Source organism: Cannabis sativa, chromosome 5 (genome assembly GCF_029168945.1).
Source record: "Cannabis sativa cultivar Pink pepper isolate KNU-18-1 chromosome 5, ASM2916894v1, whole genome shotgun sequence".
NCBI lineage: Eukaryota > Viridiplantae > Streptophyta > Magnoliopsida > Rosales > Cannabaceae > Cannabis > Cannabis sativa.
This window is the reverse complement of record NC_083605.1, coordinates 1,773,490-1,798,337: the sequence shown is the minus strand read 5'-3', so window position 1 is coordinate 1,798,337 and position 24,848 is coordinate 1,773,490. Positions and strand designations below refer to the sequence as shown.

At 30.7% G+C, this 24,848-nt stretch overlaps 1 protein-coding gene across 1 annotated transcript; it reads right to left on the bottom strand.

The window, feature by feature from the left end:
• Nucleotides 1–15,395: 15,395 nt before the first annotated feature.
• LOC115716770 (serine/threonine-protein kinase rio2) lies at nucleotides 15,396–20,967 on the bottom strand. The gene is made up of 14 exons (XM_030645668.2): nucleotides 20,786–20,967; nucleotides 19,970–20,086; nucleotides 19,819–19,865; nucleotides 19,645–19,715; nucleotides 19,439–19,552; nucleotides 19,152–19,327; nucleotides 18,981–19,069; nucleotides 18,480–18,597; nucleotides 18,255–18,328; nucleotides 18,101–18,148; nucleotides 16,908–17,076; nucleotides 16,342–16,467; nucleotides 16,075–16,188; nucleotides 15,396–15,793 (listed from the first exon to the last, which is right to left on the bottom strand). The coding sequence occupies exons 2-14, from the start codon at nucleotides 20,051–20,053 to the stop codon at nucleotides 15,608–15,610; spliced, it is 1,416 nt and encodes a 471-aa protein (XP_030501528.2). The 5' UTR covers nucleotides 20,054–20,086; nucleotides 20,786–20,967; the 3' UTR covers nucleotides 15,396–15,607.
• Between the last annotated feature and the right edge of the window lie 3,881 nt (nucleotides 20,968–24,848).

The window sequence follows — 24,848 nt, the reverse complement described above, 5'->3', positions numbered from 1 at the left end:
GAGAGACTCTTGTAATCGGATGAGCTCGTATTTATAGTCAAATTCACAGAACACATGCACATGCAGGGTGAAAAGTTGTTTATAATATTTATGTATATGTGTGTGGTATATTATATACATAATGCATGGTATTATATTTATTTATTTATGTTCTGAATAATTAATACTATTTTAGACCCTATATTCTGCAAAAATTATTAATTGTACACTTTGTTTTGTTAAATGATAAAATAGACTATATATTTTTCAAAATGATAAAAATAGGATATGAGCTTAATTTTTAACAATTTTATTTTTTAATATATAATAAACTTTAAAATAATTTTTAACATGAACAGATACAGAAAATGTAATCAGTTTGTTATTACATCTTTAGATCAGATTATTGTTAAGTTTTATTTTGACAAAAAATCAGTTTATGGTTCTATTTGTATAATTTTAGAAAATACTAAGTCTATTTTTTATCATTTAACAAAACAAAAAATCTAATTAATAACTTTTATAAAATAGAGTATATATCCAAAAATAGTATTTACCTTTGAAAGTGACATGATATAAATTGAATAATTGTTAGGTTGGTAACAAAGTTATATAAATATATATTTATATATGTATGTATAATATTAAGTGCATATATAATTATATATATATGCAGCATGCTGAAAATGAAGACATAACTACTAACTAATTAATACGAATTATATTCTTGAAAAGTACTAGTAAAGAGTAGGGTCCCAATTATAGAAGGACAAAGAATAAATTAATATGTTAATATATCAATAGAAAGGGTATAAAGAATAAACATGTTAAGATATGTAGTAAAGATTGGATAATATTATTCTGAAATAAAATATCTTATTAACTACTCCACTTGTTGTATTTGAAATACTAACTAGGGAATTATATTTGTGTTTTCTCCTTTAACCATATGTGGATAAGTACGTATAAGTTTCATAGAATTAACAAGGTTCATATATTGGCTAGGTCCAGAAGCAAAGAATGAGATTCGGCCCGTTTGCTGTCGCTCGAGAAGCATGGCTTCGAACCCACAATCACTAAATGGTCTTAAGAGAGAAGACCATCTCACCAGTCGAGAACACCAGGGCAGTCGACTAGATCCCAACTCCCTAGCCCAAAAAATACAAGCAGGAAGTCAAGGACCATGTCAATCCAGTACCCTTGGCAAGGCATTTGAGAATGAAGTACCCTACTAGGACCCAACATCTTTCTGGTAGCAGCCTCCTTACGGTCCGAGCTTGTTTTCCAGAATGGTTTTGGTAAAATCTCCACGTGGCACCGTTCTGAATCAGTGTAGAAGTTGCACATCAACATTCCATTCATAGAGGCCTTGGAACAAAGCCAATTTACCTAGAGTTCATGAAAGGTATTCTATCCAAGAAAAAGAAGTTAGAAGAATAAGAGATATGGTAGCACTTACTGAGGAGTGCAGTGCAATCCTGCAAAAGAAACTACCACTCAAGCTTAAAGATAGTTAGGTGGTTTCAATATTTCATGCTCAATAAGGGATTCAATGGAAACAAAAGCTCTATGTGATCTGGGAGTGAGTATTAACTTAATGCCCATGTCTGTGTTTAAAAGACTAAGATTAGGAGAAGCCAAGCCCACAAAGTGACTCTACAAATGGCCAACCATTCTTTGACTCATCCTCGAGGTCTAATTGAAGATATTTTGGTGAAGGTTAGTAAGTTTATCTTCCCTGCTGATTTTTTAATACTTGACATGAAGGAAGATGAGAATATTCCCATCATTTTGGAAAGATCATTCTTAGCCATGGGGAGAACGTTAATTGATGTATAAAAGGAAAAGTTAAAGTTGCGTGTTCAAAAGGAAGAAGAGACTTTCAATGTCTTTACCGCAACTTAAATTCCTATATATTGTTGAGTGGAAGTTGTAAAGGATAATCGAGAAGTAACGACCAACAAGAAGAAAGGGATGTCCAAAGAACGATTTTGAACTTTTCGATGACGTATGAAAAGACTGATGTGCAGGAATTGGGAAGGTGACTCTCATTCTAGGGATAGTTTTGAAATTTGCAACATTGGAGGACATTTTTTGTCATTTGGTACAAGGACCCTTATGGATGCAAGATGTGGACTGTATCCTAGTTGAATTTTGCAACACCACCACCACCACCGCCATACTTATGTGACACTCAGGTAAGTTTCATTTTCTCTCTCTTTAATATCACATTAGGGACAATGTATTAACTATCTGGGGGGATGGACTTAAATTTTTATTTTTAGTCTTCGTTTTTAAAAAAAAAAAAAAAATTGATCTTTAGTTTTTAGTTTTTTAGTTGTTTCTTTTATTGTTTTGAGTCAATTTGCTTAATGTGATTCAATTTGAAAGTAGGTATCTAGCATAGTTTGAAAATTTTATTTATTTTTTTTTAAAAAAAAAAAAAAATCTGTGTGCTTAGTGAGATTACATTCTTGACTAATTTTAATTTTGTGATTTAAAAGAGCATGGAATCATATTAGGTCATTTTCTGACAATTAAATTAGTTTATGTATGCTAATTGTGATATGTGGAAAGTTATTTAAAAAATTCGAGAACTTTCTTGCTTGCTATTTGAGGCGAAATAATAAATTATGCATGACTAGAAAAGTGATTTTGACATTCTTTAGATCGATTGTGTCTTTCAAGCCGCCCCTGTAATTTTATCCTAGTTACCATTTTTGAGTCTTAACCTATTCTTTGTTTCTACACATTTTGAGCCTAAACAAGACAAACCCATGAATATAAAAAAAAAAAAAAAAAAAAAAAAACCCTGATATGCTTAGGCTCAACTCAGGAGTGCTATTCATGTTCTTTGATTTATTAGTTAAGCCTACTTTTGGGTCAGGGCGATACGTACATTTTGGGAACATGATAGTATGATTGAGTGGGAGTGCTGAACATAAATATGGAATCTATAACCTATTTGGTGTATAGAAGTCAAGTGATGATTCCCTTCGAGCTTAGCTAAATAGAAGTAAATGGATGAGCTCTTGTTTAAGTGACTAATTCTTAGATCACTAAACATCATTTACAGATAGCTAAGTGTTTTAAGGGGCAAAATACGTTGAGGGGTGAAAACGGTAAAATTATCCCATCTCGATGTAAATCATCTATATAGAGGATCTTTGATCACAATAAGATTATAACAATGGTTAAATGAGATAGCATATCTATATCGTGGAACATATAATATGCTTTATATAAGTCTGAGAGTGCAATTCTAAGTTCTAAGAGTGGACTCAACGAGGAATTAATAAGTAGGGATTTACTTAGTAAATTCGGTTCACTTATTGGAAGCTCAGCATATAGATCCATGGTCCCCATTCTAGTTGAGACTATACTACTTGTAAGACTCAATAATTGATTTGTGATTAATCAATTATAATTCTAAAGTTAGACTATGTCTAATTTGTGAATTTTCACTAAGCAGGGGTGAAATTGTAAAGAAAAGAGATTCTAGGTTTATTTATTAATTAAGAGACTCTATGTGTCTAATTAATGATTAAATTAAATGAAAATATTATTTAATAATCTATTTTAGTTATTAAATAATTAGTTTTGGCATTTAAAAGGTTAGAATTGGAAAATTGGCGTTTTTGAGAAAATAGAAATAAAAATTGTGAAAACTGCAAAAACCAAGTGAGGCCCAATAAACACCTTGGCCGGCCACTTAAGCAGCTTATTTCAATTGATATTTTCATTATTTTAATGCCAAATAATTACTAACCTAAACCTAGTAGTTGCCTATAAATAGAAAGTGATGGCTCAGTCAAATAATAATATGTTTTTCACAAGTTTTCAAGCCTTCTGTCAGAAAATTATTTTTTCAGAAAAACTGAGCCTTCCACTTCTCTCTCTATAGCCGACCCTATACCTCTCTCTTTTCCTCTTCATAATTTCGAACCTTAGTGATAGAGTAGTGCCCACACACAACAAGTGGTACCTCAATCATAGATTGGAAGACTGTGAAGGACCACACACAACAAGTGGTACCTCAATCATAGATTGGAAGACTGTGAAGGACCACACACAAAGAGAAGGACATTCGGGCTCAGATCTTGATAATACTCTGCGACAGAAAGGATACAAGGGTTAGAGATCTGAGTGGAAGGAGACATTATTCCGATGCAACCAATGTAAGATTTTCTTAACTTTATATGTGTTTATTTATCGTTTTAGAAAGTTCATATTTAGGGTGTTAAACAACATACTTGTGAGTAGATCTAAGATCCTGGTAAAATAAATTCCAACAGTTACATCATCTATAATTTAGAAGTCCACACATACTCTGGGAGAGTTATAGAAAATATATGATCATAGATAGTATATGGTGATATTTTAAAAGTGATAACAATAATCTTATGAGGTATATTATCACTAAAAGAATTATGGATCATATGTGAATAGGGGAGACATATTCATGTTGCACTCTTTTCCCCTTAGTTCAGGTTTTGTTCCACTGGGTTTTCCTGGCAAGATTTTTAACGAGGCAACTTCCAATAATTATGAATATGAAATAAATATTGCACTATTTTTCTTTAGTTCAGGTTTTGTCCTACTGGGTTTTCCTGACAAGGTTTTTAATGAGAAAAGTTTAAATCATGTTAACATACTTGGATTTTATGAAGCAAGTAGAGAAAGTGTGGGAGTGAGATCATTGACATAGCATAGTAGGGAAACATATGGATTGCACTCTAAAAAGAAGTATCAACCCAAGCAATTCTCTATGAAGATAATACTGCTTACATTGTTCAGCTAAAAGGAGAGTGCATTGAAGGAGATAGAATTAGAACACATTTCACCAAATTCTTCTTTATACGTTTCAAGAAAATACATATTGGTGTTCAACAAATTCAATCAAGTAACAATCTTGCAAACTTATTCACAAAGTTATTACCAACATCAACATTTGAGAAGACGTCAGACAAGATCGAAATTCGTCGATTATAAGATCTCCACGAATGCCTAAATGAGGGAAGTTAGTTTACACTATACTATTTTGATCAAGTTTTTCAGTAAGATTTTTAATGAGACAGTTATTATGAACATCCAAGGGGGAGTATTATAAATATTAATAATTATGTGGATGTCCAAATCTTTTATTTACTACCATTAATTGTAATCAACATTCCTTTTTTCTTAGTTTCTTAATATATATTTTACTCTTGTATTTGTATAAATAGGGGTTCACCCCATTGGAATAAACAACTGAGAAATTCACATTCAGTTTCTCTTTCTCTCTTCATCTTCTTCTTCTTCTTCGTTTCTTCATACCTATTTTATATTATTCTATATTATTTTATAACAGTTTTTTTTTTACATTTTTACGGAATTCTACATAGAAACTCTCATAGCAACTAACGAAGCAACTTAAGCTAAATCGCAATCAAAATCCTTAACTCACATAGAAATTACTGGAATAATCTAAACTGTAAATTTTTTTTAAAAAAAAAAAAAAAAGTTAAAAAATAGTATATGTAGTAATTTCCCTAAAAAGTATTCTCGTAAATACTTAAAAATGACAAAAATAAATAAATAAATAAAGATTTTGAATTATTTTCAAAAATACACCAAAATAATTTAAAAAAAAACAAAATTATAACTGTAAATTTTAAATGGGTTAATTGCGGCAAAACCCCCAAAACTTTCATTTTGCTTGCATATAACCCCCAAAAACTAAATTTGGGTGCTAAAACCCCCCAAAACCCGCATTCTGTTAGCAATTAGTCATTTTCATCCATTTTATGCAGTTAACTGCCATGTTGGACTGCCCGCGCGTACATAAAATTTATTCACGTGGACACAGTTAACACATGGCACAATTTAATTGGCCCACATAATTAATTATTAAAAAAATTAATTTAATTAAAAATAAATCACAAATTAATAAAATTAATAATCTTGTCAACAAAATCCTTAACTCAGAAATTAATATTTATTCTACACAAAAGAAAAAATTTATCTTGTCAAATGCAATTGATGACGGTATTAATTCCTGGACACAGACTACTTCAAATAATTTAATAACTTAAATAACTCAATAACTTTACAATTCTATTAATAACCAAAAACTAAAATTCTCTAATAACTAATGCCGTCATAAAAAAATTTACCTTGATTAATAATAAAGTTTAGTAAGAGAATTTAAAAACTAATATAATAAGGCAATACAACAAAAACTAACACCACCACCAACCACTACAAAACATCTTATTTTTAGTCACAACAAAACTTGTGATTAAAAGTAAAAAAATTGTGACTAATTATAAATCATGATTCTTATGTTATGACTAAAAGGTCCGTGGCTAAAAGTATTAGTCACAAAAATTACAATTTATTGTGACTAAATGTATTTTTAGTCACAATACTTGTTGTGACTAAAATTAAATTAGTGATAACTTGTAACTAAATACTATGTTTTAGTCACATGTAACACTAATTTTGTTCTGACTAAAAAGTTGTTACTAAAAGTAGGAGTTTTTTTGTAGTGAACAACAACAACAACAATAACAACGTATAATAATAATATTATATTTTCAAAAAATAACAATATAACTCTCATTATTTTAACTAATATGATAATAGTACTTTCAAAATAATAATAATCAACGTTAAATACTTTAATAAAAAATAATAAAAGTAAAATAATTGCTAAAAACCCGACAACAATTTAATTAAAAGTAATAATAATAATAATAAAAATTAGAAACCGATGTCACTAATCACCTTTTTAACAAATAAAAACTAAATAATAATTAAAAAGTAGTATATATAACTCACAAACCAATAAATTTTAAATATTTTTATGATTTTTAATATTTTATTTACATATAATACGGTCTGCAATGTTTTCATATTATTTTTATGTTATTTTTATTTTACTTTAATGTAGTTTTCTTTTTTAATATTGTTTTTACATCGCAAAATTGTAAAAAATATATATACTTGAAAGTAAAAGTGTAAGTTTTTTTTTTATCAAAAATAGTATATTGTATAAATTTCTACAACAATGTACTGCATATATTTTACTCTTATTTTCAAGAGATAGTAAAATGAACTGAGACAGATAAGGAGATCCATTTTCAAAACATAGTCAATTAGAATGTGGCAGGCAGTATCAACAAAACAAGATAATTTGTGGACCAAGTGGTTTGTAATGTTTACTTGGGATAAAGGAAGATTGGTGGGCTTACCCCAATGATAATTAGTTGGTATTGGGTACATTATAAAAATCTTACTTTTAGTCACAATAAAACTTGTGATTAAAATTGTGACTAATTATAAATTATTATTCCTATGTTGTGACTAAATGGTCCGTGGCTAAAGGTATTAGTCACAAAAATTACAATTTATTGTAACTAAATGTATTTTTAGTCATAATACTTATTGTGACTAAAACTAAATTTGTGACAACTTATAACAAAACAATATGTTTTAGTCACAAGTAACATTTTGTTGTGACTAAAGTCACATTTATTTACAATAAAATTATGTTGTGACTAAAAGTAACAATTTTTTGTAGTGGTAGTTGACAGCAAGGAGAGATTCAAAGATCTTACAAAAGGAGAAAATTACTTTGTATACTCATTTTACTTTACCTCTGTTTTAATTTTTATCTTTATTTCTATATTCTTTAAGATATACTCACTTTTAAAGATGATGTCCTTATTATACCCTTAGATTAATGTAAATTATGTACCAGATTTAAGTGGAGAGTGAGGGTATTGGACAACCCACTCACAAAAGTATGTATATTTTAATATGAGAGTATTTTAAAATGAATGGATAAAAAAAAGTATATATCAACTTATCCCTATAAATAAATATGTTAAGTCATAGTTCATGTACAATTAAGCTAATTTATTAATTGTTAGAGCACTAAACTCATTATGTATGTATGTTTTAATATGAGAGTATTTTAAAATGAATGGATAAAAAAAAGTATATATCAACTTATCCCTATAAATAAATATGTTAATTAAGTCATAGTTCATGTACAATTAAGCTAATTTATTAATTGTTGGAGCACTAAACTCATTATGAAGAAAAATAAAAAACTACCTCTCTTTTAGTGGAAAAAAATTAATACGTTTAATTTTCCACGTAAATCTTTTGGAAATTGATTAGTAGATAACCATGCACATGCATGCAGGGAGTACCGAATACGTAGTAGGACAATGATAAATGTGACTTTCCATAACACTACTAAAAAGTATTATGATAAATGAAACAAAAATAGATTTGGATCGAACATCCAATCCAATTCAATATTTATGTCATTTTTACGAGGATTGTACATATCTGATCTAATGATCGGATCTAAAAGTATAACACTTTCCATAGGAATTAATGTTGTATAGAAAATTTTAGGCCATTTTTATTACGGTTGGTTGGCCATCTGATTCAATCCAATATTTTTCTTCTAATCCAATTTATTTCAATTAATAATTAAATTTATAAAATCATCATCCAGTCCAATCTAATTACTAACTGGATTTTTTTCTGGTAAATTGGTAAAAGTATATTAATCACAGTCAGTCTACAAAGCTATAAAATTACTTACAAACCCACTCTCTATCTTTTTCTACTCAATTTCTTTAGGTTCATTAATTTGATCTAACCTATTGCAAACAAAATGCATAATCCTTCTATGAACCACCTGAACTGTAGGTAAAGAGTAGTGATCTCATACAACTTTATTTCTACTATGACAAATGCAATTAATCAAAGCATTAATGACACATAAACTTTTTTCCCATGAGAAGCTTTACACTTTTGAATCCATTTCATAACGTGTGACAACTCTATTTTGTCAATACCAGCTAGCATTAATAGGGAAATTATAATCCCACCAATCTTGGTGCTTGAGATACACTTCTTTCACCCATTTGACCCAAAAGTTTTTTTTATGGTTACAACTCGAACATGCTTTCCGTTAATTGTACTAAAATTCCAAAAAGAGCAATGTCTTTGAACCTAAAACCACCATCTTTTCTTGGTTTACAAGTATCTCCCCAAGAGACATTACCAAGACCATCACAAGAATCAACTCCCTTCCACAAATAAGCTCGGCTTAGATAATTTTTTGGATCACAGCTTTTGGAAAAATAATTATCTTGGACCAATAAAAGCTTATAGATAAAATAGTTGAATTGATAAGCACAATCCTCCCACCATATGAAAAATTTCTAGAACTCTAAGTACGAATTCAGCTAGTCATCTTTTCAACAAGGTTCTCACAATCACTCTTGGAGATTCTTTTGGCACAAATTTTCATCCCAAGATACTTGAAAGGCAGGGTACTCTTTTGGAAACCAGACATATCAACAATTCTATCAAGAGTAATAGAATCCATACCTGCTCCATAAACTGCTGACTTCCCATGGTTAGCTTTGAGACCAGAAGAACTAGAGAACAACTTGAAGCCTCTTACTAAAAGAGTGGCTGACTTGAAGTCTCTTTTACAGAAAAGTAACAAGTCATCTGCAAAGCAAAGATGTGTTAGGCTCAAACTTTGACATCTAAGGTGAAATTTGAAATCCGACAACTTCTCAATTTTGGCTATAATCCTGGAGAGATTTCATACCAATAACAAAGAGGAGAGAGGACATTGGGTCACCTTGCCTAAGCCCCCTTTGAGATTGCAAGTAACCATGTAAGGTTCCATTAATCATAAAAGAGAACCGAGGGGTTGTAACGCAAATCATAATGAGATCCACAAACTTTTAAGGGGATTTTAAGGCATCTAGCATTTCTCAAAGAAATTCTCAATCAAAAGTATCATAAGCTTTTTGCAAATCTATTTTCAACATACAAGCAAACTAAGTAGACTTAGCAGCCTTCCTGTCATACCCTCTTACCATATCCTGACAAATCATGATAATATGAATAGTTTTTTGCCTTTAACAAAACTACTTTGATTCTCTGAGACGAGATCTGGCAAAATTTCTTTGAGTCTATTTCATATCATTTTAGTGGAAATTTTATAAATTATATTGCAACAAGCAATAGGTCTATAATCACTAACAGATTCAAGGCTAATCAACTTAGGAATCAGAATAATGATAGTTGAATTTATTTCTTTCAACAAGTTTCCAGTGTTTAAAAAGGACAAAATAGCTTCAGAGACATCCTATAATGACCCAAGTATCTTTGAAGAAGGCGCTGCTGAAACTATCTGACCCAGCAATAGGTCATTTGGAATGGAAAAAAGGTCATGCTTCACTTTCGTTGTATTGAACTCTTTTAGCAACCAAATGAACTGTTGATCCGTAACAACCAGACTATAATGCACAATTTTCTTATTTATTGGAGTTTTATTAATCACTCGAGACCCCGACAAGTTCTTATAAAAATCAATGAAGGCTTTAACCACTTTATCTTTCTCATCAACACCCTACAACTAGCCCCATCTTTAATCAAATAGATTGTATTCGGCATTTTCCTTTTTCGAATACTTGCATGAAAAAGCTTAGTTTTTTAATCACCATCTTTTAGTATGCAAGCCTGGCTTTTTGACTCAAAAAGAAATGGTAGTTCTTGTGAATCTCTTGATATCTCGCCCGAGAAGCATGTTCTTGTTGTAATAACTTAAAATTTCCTGGATGTCGCTTCAAAGAAGTTTAATTACTAGTGAGCTCCATGTAAGTCTCACTATCTTGAACTTCAATATTATCTCTACCCTTCATGTTAAACTCTCTAAGGGCATTTTTCATCCTTTTTAATCTATATACCAACTTGTACATAGGAGTCACGTATTGGGACTAGCAGTTTTTAACAACATCCTGAAAATGATCCAAGTTGCGCCAAAAATAAATACACATGAAAGGTTTCCTGGTATTATTTATTATTGGATGCACCGAAAGCAACATGGGAGTATGATTAAAGTCCCCCTCTGGAAGAAAAGTGACTTCAGTTGTTTCAAATCTAGAGATCAAAATATTGTTTGTAAGAACACAATCAAGTTTTGAAAATTTTATGCCACTGCCACCTTGTTTATTACTCGTAGTGAAAATTATCATTGAACTTAATTAACATCCTTTAGACCATAAAAGTTAAGACAATTTTGAAAAGGCACCATTTCTTTGGCATTTCCTTTATAATTTAGCATCTCCTCCATTGATAAAGCTGAGTTAAAATCGCCACAAACTATCAAAGGATCTTTATTATTTGCTGTCATATTATTCAGATCATTTCAAAGTCCTTGCCGACTCTTGTTGTCATTAAATGCATACACAACAGTGACAGCAGAACCATTCCCTTTTTTCAGGTTCACATAACAATGGATCCATTGACTTGTTCCTCCTTTAATGTCCACATAAAAACTGTTAGGACTCCAAGCAATTACGATTCTTTCATTTGGATGATGAGAAATATTAGAAGCAAAACACCAATCTTGAAACATATTAAGATATAAAGCTTTCAATTTGGAAACTTTAACCTTTATTTCGAGAAGACCAACAAAACTAATATTCTTGTGATGGATCATTCACGTGACCTTTTTGTTTATTAATTTTGTAGATCTATCGAACAATCCAAAAGAAGAGCTTATCCATTTATTGGTGGAGGGTCTCTCCCTCCATCAATAATAGACTTCATGTCACTACTACAAAAATTACTAGTCCCGTCAGTCCTCAAATCGTTATTTTTTGGAAGATCATCGCTAATAAAATTGCGTGTTTAAAATTGTCAGCTATAGTGGACTATTCCTAACAGTTTTAAACACTCGTTAAAAATAGGTGACAGTTTAAAACAGTTATAAAATTGTAATGGTTTCATTTTTAAAAAGGAATAGGTGATGCTTTTACAATGTGGCCAATTGTATAGCCGACAGTTTAAAACAGTTGGCTATACAATTGGCATAAATTCACCGCCTATTGTGAGATATTATAAAACACAATATCAGATCTCATATTCCTTACACTCTCGGCTCTTTCTCTCTCGCCAAACAAAAAGAAACCATCATTCGGAGTAGGAGTGTGCATAAATCGATCCAATCCAATGAGAACCAACCGATCCAATTACAACCGACCACTAAACATTGGATATCCAATTGTGATTGGATCGAATTGGATGTTATTTTTAAATATCCAATTGGATCGGATCGGATGGTGGATGTGGTGTCTAAAAATCCAATACATCCAACATCCAATCAAATTAATTAGTATTTTCATTTAGTTTGGATGAGTAATTAGATTTTATATTGTTTTACGTAAAATCTCTATGTATATATAAAAATTAACATTAAAATTTTACTCTTTTTTTCTTGGATTGGATGGATCCAGTCTAATCCAGCACATATTGGACCTAAAATATTGGATGGATCCGATCTGATCCAAAAAATACTAGGTTTAAAATATTGAATAAACCCAAATTAAACCATTAAATGTATATAATTGGATCGGATATGGATAGGCCTAAAAACATTAGATGCGGTCCAATGAACACCCCTAATTCGGAGCCCTCTTTGTCTCTCACTCTCTCTCTCAGTTCGTTCAAGCTCCTCAACTGGCCACACTTTCCTCTTCCATCAGTCCATTCGAGCTCCACCACCACGGTCGGCATCTACCCCGTGGCCGCCCATCAATGATTGTCGTCATCGACTGCTCCTCCATCCATCTCTTTCAAGGTTATTTTGTTCTTTGATTTTATATTTGATTCAACTATAGAATGATTAGTAGTTCTAATTTCTTGTATTTTGCTATGGATATTATTTACTGAGTTTATGTATTCTATTTTTGGGCTTAAATTAGGGTTTACATTTATAGTTTATTGTATGTCTTGTATTGACAAAATTTCTACTATTACTTGGTGGTTTCCCCTTTGCTCTCTTGAACTTTTGTTTTGGGTTAAAAATTGTTTATATGTGATCGAAACCTTCGAATTCACTTTGAATTTGAATAACTTAATGTTATTAGTAGATCAATCTATTCTCCACCACAAATCTTAGGTATAGATGATCATCAATTCCCGTGATAGAGAAAGTTGATAAACATAACTTCGCAGTGTTCAACTCTGATGAGAGAAAAAAGTCACCCTATGTTTTAAAAATGTCGTCTATACTATAGGGAACAACTTTCAATCATAGCCTATAGTATAGGCGAGGGTTTTCCATTGTTGCCTATTCTACCAATTTTGCGACAGTCAAATAGGCGACAATCATAGAGATCGGCGACAATACATTAGCCGACTATTTAAAACTGTCGAAAAAATCCAATTTTTTAGTAGTGTGTTACATAACACCTTCCCAACTTGTACCTCTTTCACTGTTATCTCCTCTGAAGCTTCAAACACATTGTTAGTTTCCACTTTAGAAGGAGCTTCAATGCTAACTTTCTTCCTTTAATTGTTTGGAAACCTTGTTCATCTACTTTCATATTCTCCTCGTTTGCATTAGTAACCAAAGCTTTAGGTGCCAAAGTTTTTTCAGATTTTCTATTTTTCTTTTTCCTGGAAACCTCTGTTATGTGCTCTATTCCTTTGCAAGTTTCACATTTATTAGGTTTCCACTCATAAGCAACATGTACACCAACTTTCCTTTTTTATTCTCAAAGCTAAGATTATTATGAAAGCCTTTGGAAATGTCCATTTCAACCAAGACCCGAGCGAATTGAAGCCTATATAGTTCATAGTTGCTTGATCTTGCTTTAGCATTTTGCCAATCATACTGACTATTTTCACCATAGTCTGTTCTGCCGAATACTTCAGTTCAAGTTGTCTCAATTGAACCCATAAAGGAAATTTTCACACTTTCTCTCTTGTGAACTTTGAATCAGGGTCCCAAGCCTTCATAATCAAAGATTTTCTATCAACGAATTGATATCCTCCATTCAGAATGGCATCTCTTGCCTTAACTATGTGAAATCGAACCAGAAAAACCCTCATGAGTTAGCAAACTCACTCTATCTATTCCCTATTTCTCCCAAATATGTCTGAAGAAACCATCCATTACATTAATTGGCAGATTTGAACCCAGAACATAGCACACAATAAAAGAGTTCTAGTAATGTATTTCATCAACTATATCTTCATCATAGATCTTAGCACATTTGCCTATTTCACCCAACGTTTCTTTTTCAAAATGCTGAACAGAGAATTAGGGATGAGACTCACCTCATTTTGATTTCGCATGACCACTCATAACTTCAGAGAAAGTGACTCTCAACTCTAATTTTTGGAGCAATTCCATTTCAGATGATTTAGGAGGACAAATCCTAACTCCAACATCTCCAATTATTGATTGCACTACATCAGTCATTCCATCAGGAAAATAATCCCCAATTGCATCTTCAAACTCAAAATCAGAACCCCCAACACTTGATCCATCAATTTAGTCTTCTATGCACGTTCAGAAGAAGTTGGTCATCTTTTCTTTCGAATCTCATTCCCTTTTTTCTCCTTATGAATTGAAGATTTAGTTGCTAATCTTGCCTTCTTCATTGTCGATTTTTGCTTCTTAGTCGTCTGAGCTTTGACTCGGGGCCTCCCCAATTACAAGCACAGTTTTTAATATTAATTCAAAAACATAAAAATAATAAAAAGCTATATATAAATATTTATTTAAGTTTAATACTATATAAATATATCATCCTTACAAGTTTAATACAACCAAAATTTAAAATAACTAAAACAACAATATCAAGTTATAAAATAGAACAAATCATCATGAAAATAAATACGCAAAACAACTAAGTATTACAAATTCAAAAAAAAACTAGTAAAAATGCAATTAAAATATATTTTTTATTATATATAAATAACTAGTAATATATCTTTTAATTAAATTTTAAAATTAACATCTAATAACCAATTCATATCTACTTTTTAATTTTTACTCTTTTTTCATTACCCTTTAATTTATACATTTAAGTCATATCTCCACTATATGCGTTAGAGAAGCTAATTTTTATAAGTTATATCATAAGGTTATATTTGATACTTTCATTATAAAAAAGAATATTCATCAATTAAAATTATTTTCAATTATATTTAATTAATGTATAATAAAAAAGTAATTCTCAACTTATCCCACCAATAAAATTAAATCATAAACCTTTTATATTTATTTTGATTATTTTACATAATAAAAATTAATGATAAAATTATAATTTTTTTTATATATTTTTTTAATAAAAACATTAATTAAACATTAAATTTTACATCAAATTTTACCAAATATAGCACAATTTTTATATCAGTCTCCTCTAACACAGCCACATATCTAATTAGGAGAAAAATTAAGTTGAGAACAATGAAGAGCTCTCTAATTAAAGTAGGAAATTGAAAAGAAAAACCTTTACATTAGCTAACATAAGTAAAATTATTGGGAGGAATCTAAAATAATAAAATAGAGAGCAATTTTGGAGTTGCTCAAATACACTAAATATTAACTAATCATAGGATTAATATGGCCAAAAAAGTTAATAAGCATATTATACAATGGGTAATGATTTGCGTATTAAAACATTTACACAATGATTTAAAACAAAAATATGAGAAACTATTCTCATTTTACAATCAAAATTGAACTAACCATGTTTTTGTAGCCAAAAACAGGAGCCATCTAATCAAATCCTTAATGTTACTCTTACCAAACACACATTTGTTTATGGATTTTGGAGTTGTAAGTGGTCTTACCACCCTTATCTTTGTATGAATTTCTCGAGACAGTTTTCCGTCGTCCCCTATGGACTGCTGATATCGCGTGCTTCCTCTGCTTGTTTAAGCTTCTTGCTAGTTTCGCCTCACCTTCTTCATCTGCTGACTCATCCTCCTGAAGAACCAAAAAACAGAAAAATGGTCTTTTAGAAGAAATATTCAAAACCATTCCAATATTGAAAGAATTAGAAAATAGGGATCTTCCTTAACAATACAAATCAATTCCTTTATACTAACTCACCCCTAACTGTTTTTTTTAACTAACCCTTGACTATTAACATATAGCTCACTTAAGACCTTCGTTCTCAGCCATTAAGAGTTTGACAAGAAAAGAAAAGAACACATAAACAGGATCGTTCTATAAATAAATGTTGAGAAGGAAAAAGAGAGAGAGACCTCATCATCGTCATTCGTATCTTCAGTCATAGGTACGCTGCTTTCACCTGCTTGGTGATCATGTTCTGCGTCCTTGACTTCCCCTGCCACCACACAATCTATTGTTTGCTCGTCCTGAATTACAAAAGTAAAGACCACTTAATGAAATTCCAGTTCGTATTAAGAAACAATAAAACATGGATAATTCCTGAAAGTTCCTTTGCAGTAATTCAAACACGTCTTAACTATGAGATGCGTTTTGACAATTTCCAGTATGATATAACTTACCTCATCTTGCAAGTGCAAAGAACCAACACCTTCAATGTTTTGTTCATTCATAGCAGAGACACATTCGTCATCTCTAGTTTCTTCATCAGTATCACTATTATTCTCCTCTACAGCACCTTCAATGAACTGTAAATTAAAGTAGTTATATTTAGAGACATTTTCTTTCGTTTTTTTATTTTAGATAACAATATTTAGGTACACTTTCAAGGTATAAATGATATAATCGAACATAAAATATATATTCCGATTCACATCATGGATAAACTTAAAGAAAGATGTAATACACAGTCATCGTAGAAAACAACACCTTGTCTGAATATCGACAAGTTCTACGGCAAGCTCAAACTAATAAACAACTTTCCCCTGGGGGAGGAGTATTCACATTATACTTGGATTGCAATGTTTTAAACAGCCGTGTAAGCATAAATAAGAATTCAAGAGTACGGGAATGTTCGAAGGGGAAAAAAAAGGCCAGAGATGTTTTCCCAAATGTAAAAGCTTATTTTCAACTGCAGTAGTATAAAAGCATTAAAAATACAACTCCATTCCATGGTAGTAGTGAATACCTTTTCAATGACTTCCTGGTCCTTTGTACTAAAACCACTAGCAGCAAGTTCCTTATCCAGAAAAATAGCATCTTTTGATATTGAAGAAAAGCAAAGTCTGTTACTTTCATATGTCCCAACATCTTCGCCATCAGCATCGACAGTGTACTCATGAAAAGACAAATTATACCTAACAGGAAAAGGAAAATAAATGTGAGAGAGAGACTCAAATAAGCCTTTGTTCTCAACAATTCGAGTGAATTATAGCTAGCATTCTAACAGAGCAAAATAAAGGAAAACAGAGATAAAGAAAAAGTGTAATGTAATATAACTTATGCAAGTTTCTTTCTAGAAGAAAAGCAGTTAGCCTTGAGAATTATGACCTCTCAATCTGCTCCATTTGCAGCTCTTTTGATTTGTTTAAGTAATTTTGTCTTAAACTACATTTCATTGCAATTATATCCTACATCAATGTTCAACTCATACTTTTGTATGTATTTAATTTTCTCTATAACTTATGTTTCAAAGACTACAAATCATTCTAAGAGAGACAGAGAGACATACAATGTATGTCATGAAATGAAATGGAACAAGGATGTTGGGTACTGAGAGACAGAGAGACATAGTGTTTGGTGTGGGTTCCTTAACATTAAAAACGAAAATAATACCAAGTGAAAAAGCAGCATCAAACTAGAGCCACATGAAACACTACTAGCTAGAACCTTTGGAGTTATAATCTTTCATTGGAAAAACAAAAAATCAAGAACATTAAATTCAGAAGCTTCTTTAGCACCAGGACAAAAGAAAAATAACTCGGAAAGATATATAAGAACTATGTACAAATCTATAGGTTTATTGATCACAAATGAAAATATGGAAATGACTAAACTAAAGTTAAACAGTAAAGAACAATACCACTACAGCCAGGCCGCAGCATAGAAGCATAATTAAACCAAAAACTACAGCTAAATTCTTTTTTTTTTCGAAAAAGAACTTCAGCTAAATTCAGAATAAAAAAATGTGATCATTTAAAAGTTTTCGGTAGACTAACATTATTAGGCTATTAGACCATCAAAAGCATGCTATCAAAATGATGTACTCTTATCAATGGAAGAAATGTAAGAGTTCTTATACGAGTCACAATCTCAATAACGATTCACTTCAGTGAGTGAAGCATATGAAAAAGCTTCCAAACAAAAAAAAATATCACCAACCTTTTCCTAAAGAACTTGAAGACACATTCAACGTCTCGGTCAAAGTACCTGAAAATGAGGGTTTATGAGCGTAATTAAATAATATCGTCGCATGGAAATAAGCACAAAATGAATATGATTAATATTGAAAGTCTTTAATAAGAGAGTTCCTTACATCTGTGCATTACGATGAGATACGGAAACCATTTGAGGAAAATCAATCATGGTGATTTTCTCATCATCGTCAATCTAGACAGAAAAGGACCAAAGAGAACACCCATATTAAATAAGGAGACCAATTAATGTATATGATCTAATAAATGAGAATTGTCATATTTCTAAACAAATAAAACCCCCAAAAGTAATGGCTTTACAAAGTGCCAGGAGCCATGTACCATACCATTAAGTTAAATTCATTAAAATCACAATGGATGAGACCATGTTCAGCCAGTCGAACAATAAGGCCAACGATTGTCTCAAAAACTGGCTCTGGATTTTGCAATTGCTTCACCTGCACACTTCATCAGACAACAATGGCCAATATTAGATCATTTCTAGCTCGCTGGAGCAACATAATATTAGTTTTCACTTAAGCATGCCACGATAATTGTAATAATAATAACATATGTGAGAAAGAAAGATAGGAGATAGTATGAGGACAAGCACAACGAGCTGTTATTTCGGACGAAGTCACATTTCTGGCTGCTTATTGTTACAAAACAGAGTTGGGGTTACACAATCAGACTTAGAGAAGGATTGGAGTACTACAATGTGTTTCCTAGTAAAGCCTTCAGGCAAATGCTTGTATTGTACTTTTTTTTTAACTTAATGTGTCAAATATATAAAATTATTTACTTAATATATTAAATATAAAATAATTTAATTAAAGGGGAACACTTACAGTGGGTAGCCTTGGACAAGAGACATAATCACACAATGCCTATTACAGTCCACAGCATTTGGAACAGGAAAACCATGTTCTCCCAAGGCCTATTCAAACAAAGACAAGTGTCAGGTCGGTACCACATTATAAACTACCCAATAGAAATTCATAAAGATCGCATCTTACAACCTTCATAAATGCAAACTCTTTGAGTGCAGCTAGTCTGGACAAATAGAGCCAATTAAAATTGTTACGATGTCTCAGATAATCACGCTTAGATTTTACAGCCCTAAAAGAAACTCTGCCAAGTCGGTGCAACTTCATTGCTAGCACTGTACCATCCTCAGTGGCTACTTCAAATATATCTTAAAAAAGACAAAAAGATAGTATGTTATTTAAATAATTAAACAATGCAGTTATTTTTTTTTCTTTTTTTGGACATTTAAACAATGCAGTTCAATATATCTAAGATTTACCAGACTCTTTTCCAACACCAATTTGACGGCCAACAGCAGCAAAAACCCCACGATTGACCAAAGTCTTAATTGCGAGAAAATCATAACCAAGATAAGTGAGGCGGAATCCATCATCTAAATATGGACAAGAGCAAAAAAAAAAACTTAAGAAATAATTAATGGCAATGTAAGAATTCAACAACTGCACAACGAAAGTAAATGCTGACATTTTGAAGAGTCGTGGTGCAACAATTTATGCTTGAGCAAGTTCTTCATAACTTTATAAGTACCTCCATGCCTATGGTTTAAAAGTGTCCAAATAAATACAACATAAGTATAAAAGGGCATACATTTTAGTAAACAAAGAGAAAAGCAAGAAGTGTAGAAAAAAAAAGGTGTACTTGAGGGCAGCTATGCGGCTGATGAGCTCAGAAGGAACTATTTCATGCTGAAAGAAAATCATGACAAGGTGCATCATTAACACAAATAAAGAGTGAAAACAAAGACAAAGCAATTGACAAAAGTAAAATCACAATTACATGAAGTACATACATTCCTCATTCCCATCTCAACAGCAGTGAGAACCCTGAAATCTTCTTTCGACAAATATCTGAGCATGTTCACATCGAGCTTCATTGTTGACTTCTTATTAAAGCTTACCTTTTAACACTGTACAAAGAAAAATTACAACACAGAATAGAATATTAATACTTCAAATATAATAAATATCCACTTTTTCCTAACCCAATCCCATTCAAACTCACTACAGCTATAAACATAGAAGAAAAAGAAAAAAAAACACATTCTTTATCAAATTCATTGTCGTGAAGCTAAGGCATAAATTAAACTACAGCTTCAGTTTCTCACTCAGGGACCCAATTTCAAACTAGGTTTAAATAGCAAGGATCCAACTTTACTTCCTCATGCCTGGAGTAAGGTGTTTATATAAGACTATCTAACGTTATTTGTTGTGCTTTTAACAAATTACTACTCAAACAATACTGAACAGTTGCATAAATTTCATGTAAATTTCAAAATAAGAAATTCTTGTCAATTTGTTCGACTCTGAATAAAAGATGATTACATGATTACAACATAAAAGAATCAAATCGGTATATTTCAAGAACAACCAACTATTATCACCTAATGCTCTTCTTCTCAATTATATAGGTTGATTTAATAATAACAATAACAGGATTAACACTGATCACAGAATATAAAATAAAATTATGAATAGAGAGAAAAGAAATTTCTGAAAACTACAAGTAAAGAAAGAGCTTTTGTAACCTAACCACTCCTTCTTAAAACCCTCAAACACATTCCCGTCAGAAAAACCAAACAATTATATACAAAGTCGAAAGATCTTACCAATGCGAACAAGAACAGGACAGCTGAGAGAGAGAGAGGAAAGGCGAGGAGGTAGCTCCGGTAAACCAGTGACCAAGAGAGAGAGAGAGGAAAAGCGAGGAGGTGAGCCAACCACGCTTCAATGGGTTTCGGTTTCAGTTTCAGTTTTCAGTTTCCAGTTTCAGGGTTCAGAGAGAGAGAGAGGGAGAGTATTAATTAGGTTTTGTGGGGATAATGAGTGGACTACGGGCCTGGGCTTGGTGTCTAAAGCCCATTAATAGTACAGCCCAATTCTGAACCTATTTAAATGGGTTGGTATTTTTCTAAAGGGATTATATAAAAAATACATAGAAATAATAAAAAAAAATTACAAATCGGTTGTACAAAATTTTAAATATTTTTATGATTTTTATGATTTTATTTACAGAAAATACGGTCTTTCTATATTGTACTCTTATTAATTTATTGTTGATTTTTTGTTATCTGTATATTATATTTTATTGTTATTTTCTTGTTACTTTTATATAGTTTTTTTTGTTGTTTTATGAAAAACCGTAAAAATGTAAAAACAATTCTTTAAACGTAAAAATTTAATATTTTTTTTACAAAAAATGATTTCTTATGTAATTATCCATTTTCTAAACTCATGAGTTTTTGGCACAATTATTTTAGGGATTATTTTACAAATACACAAAAACAACAAAAAAAAATTACAAAATACGATTGTACGGAATGTTAAATATTTTTACGATTTTTATGATTTTATTTACAGAAAATACAATTTTTTTTATGTATTTGTTGTTAATTTTTTTGTTATTTGTATGTTATTTTTTTTTTAATTTAATTTAATATTTTCATCTAATATTTTTATTTTATATATCTTCATTATTATAATATTGAAATTTATAAAATAATAATAGTACAAGATTCTATAAAACATTCATACTAAAATGATATAAATTACTAAAATTATAACATTTTAAAATTTAAAAAATAAAAAGAATATTAATTTATTAATCTATTTATCTTATGTTTGAACTAATTAAAAAGAGGTAGAAATAAAAATTTAATATTTCCTTTGTTAGACATTTATATGTACAAACTGAAATATATATGTTTAAGTATAAAGTGCGGAATTAATCAAACATATATGCACTATAATTTAAGGATCGAAATACCTCCAGCCATTGATTCTTGAGCTTCAAACCCACATAAGCTTTAATCTGCAAAGGAAATTGACTACCATGGGTAATCGGGCTTCCTCGCTCTCTCAACTCTCTTTAGATGGAATTTGCTGTTATGAACAGAATGAGTGAGGAGCTCGGGGACCGAGACCCTATATTTATAGGTGAGATACTCCATCAGTATCTGCGCCACATTAATTGTCAGAATATTTTGACAATTAATTCAGGAAATCAAATCAGGTAATGAATATAGAAATCTGACCATATATAGAATATTACATAATTGATTTTGTCCAGATTCAATGAATATAAAATATTCATTTAACAGAAAATCAATTATTTATTTATTTCCTTAAATAGAAAATCATTTCCTTAATTAGAAAATAATTTCCATAAATAAAATATTCTAATATTCTCCCACTTGGTCAGCATTTAAACTAAAATATTCAAACCCAAACGTTCCTCATTATATAATAAACATACGAATCATAGCGACATGTCCTCATTATGAATCGAGTATTATCTTCCATGTATTACAATACATTTACTATATAACAATGTACTTAAGCGAATAAACCCTAACCCTTATGTTTATTCAGGTCCTCTTACGATAAATTTCTCAGATGAAATTAAGGTGCACATAAATATGAGAAAATATCGAAATTAGAGTTTCATTAAATAATTTTTGGTTGTACAAATAAAAAAAACTGCACATGGGTTAACTGAATCCCATATTTACTTTATGATCCTTGAATTTGTGTTGCGGCATGCCTTTAGTCAAGGATCTATGCGATCACCCAATTCAGTTTGCGTGATTAATGACCACTTATCACGCCTTTTTTATGGCTAAATACTTAATGTCGATATGCTAGCTTCGACCAGTACTCTTAGAGTTATTAGCCATAAATATTGTAGCTGAATTTATCGCAAAATTTTCTTAATGGCCTAATGAAACTGTAATTCTGAACTCTAGGCCTACTATGAAACTCTATAATACATCATACGAGATGTATCCTCAAAACAATAAATGAATCTGACTTCTATAGTGGAAATAACAATCAAGATTCTCTACAATATAACTTACTGGTAATCTTAAGGACGTAATAAAATATTGATTTACGTGAATAAATACAACCAGTGAAGTATGTTAGAATCTAACTGGTTAACTATATTTCCAGATGGTCAATTCATCTTAAAATATGTATGAATATAATTTTTAGTATTTTAAAGATACCTCATCACTTTGTATGAAAAATAAAGTGGTCTTAACTTTAGTTATTCTGATACTACTTAACGATCCTGAAACAAATGTAATGCAAAGTCTTATTCAGACTCTTAGGCATACATTAGGCTTCTAAAATAGAAGCAAATGAATGTTCTTAATTTATTCTCACTCCACATCATTTTTCGTATGCTTTGGTTCGAGTTATATTTATCACACTTAAAGATAAAAGTTATATCAGATGAATAATACATAATTTTATTTAATCAGAGATGCTGTGGCTACTCTCTAATTAATTAAAATTATATATATTATTTATATTTCTTATCTCAAAATAATAATTTGAGATATGAATTATTTTAACTTATATAGAAAACTTTTATCATCATTTGCAAGTAACATATTGTCTACGTATAAAACAAATATTACTCCCACTAACCTTCTGGTATATAATTATTTCCATAATTCTCTTTTCAAACCTAAAGGAAAAGATGATATAATACCAATTTGTGAGATGTTTGTTTTAATGATCTATAGGTAGACACTTTAAGCTTGCATATGTTCACCACTATTAGAGGAAAATCTTTATGGCAGTCTATATACCTTCTCCTCTAGTTCACTATTTGGAATTGATTAATGAATTAAAACAAGCAACAAATGCCAAGGTCTATAATAGAATCTTTTATAAAAACAATTGAGAATGTAAATCTCCTTTGTTATTGATTCTTAGTTCAAAATGAACTTCTTAGCAATGAATATTCTTTTATATCTTTATGTTTCTCAATGTTGCCTAATGAATATTATTGGTGAAAAAACCTATGCTTAATTAATGTTCTCCACCCCATTAGGCAACTTTACTAAAGATAAACTTTATTGCTATTTAAGATATTCATTTCTTCATTCATGGCATATTGTACAACAACTTCAATTCTTTATCATTCTATAATTTAATTTGTGTCTCAAATTAATATTGTAGTTGAACTCTTATTGTACAAAATGTGATCACTAGAATACATTGATCTTACTGTTCTAATAAGTCATCTTAAGGATGGACCCAACAAACTCTTAAAAGAGCAAATGGTTCAATAGCATGTTATTTTAGAAATTGTAAGCAATTACTAAATAACATAACTTATTAGAATTTTACCAATGACTTGTATATTATTAATGATTAGTTATGAATTCTCAATAACCAGTAATCTTAAGGGTTGTTGTGAATCATAATTAATCTAACACTTGAGGTGGAAGTTTGAGAAAATATGAATGATCTTTCTCGGAAACTAGGTTCCTAGATTGATCACTCCCACTGATCAAGTCAATTCTTAATTCCACAATTCTAGTGTTGTGAGATGGATAATAAAATATGTAACCCTTAAACCTTATAGCTTTTCAAATGAAATATGCTCATTTATGGTTTAGGGCCCAGATCTTTTCTTTGACAATTGTACTCTAACTATATATGGGTATTTATAAAATGTGTACATGTCATCAAGTCGGTTTTCAACCTTATCATAACTCAAAATATGTTTGAGAAACAACTTTGGTTAGAACACGATTCGATATGTACACCCCATTATTGAGTATCAATAGACAAAGATTTAGGAAAGATTGGAGTTTGCTATGTAGGCTCCACCCCATGTCCAAAAATTCTTAGTTTCTTAAATCTGTTACACACTAT

Bases quoted from the DNA above. Each gene is read 5' to 3' on its own strand.
- LOC115716770 (XM_030645668.2), bottom strand. From the start codon at position 20,053: ATGAAGCTCGATGTGAACATGCTCAGATATTTGTCGAAAGAAGATTTC. The intron at 19,553-19,644 runs GTCAGCATTTAC...GTCCATATTTAG, and splicing joins GCACCACGACTCTTCAAAAT to ATGATGGATTCCGCCTCACT. The intron at 17,077-18,100 runs GTTGGTGATATT...TTTTCCTGTTAG, and splicing joins TTCAAGTTCTTTAGGAAAAG to GTATAATTTGTCTTTTCATG.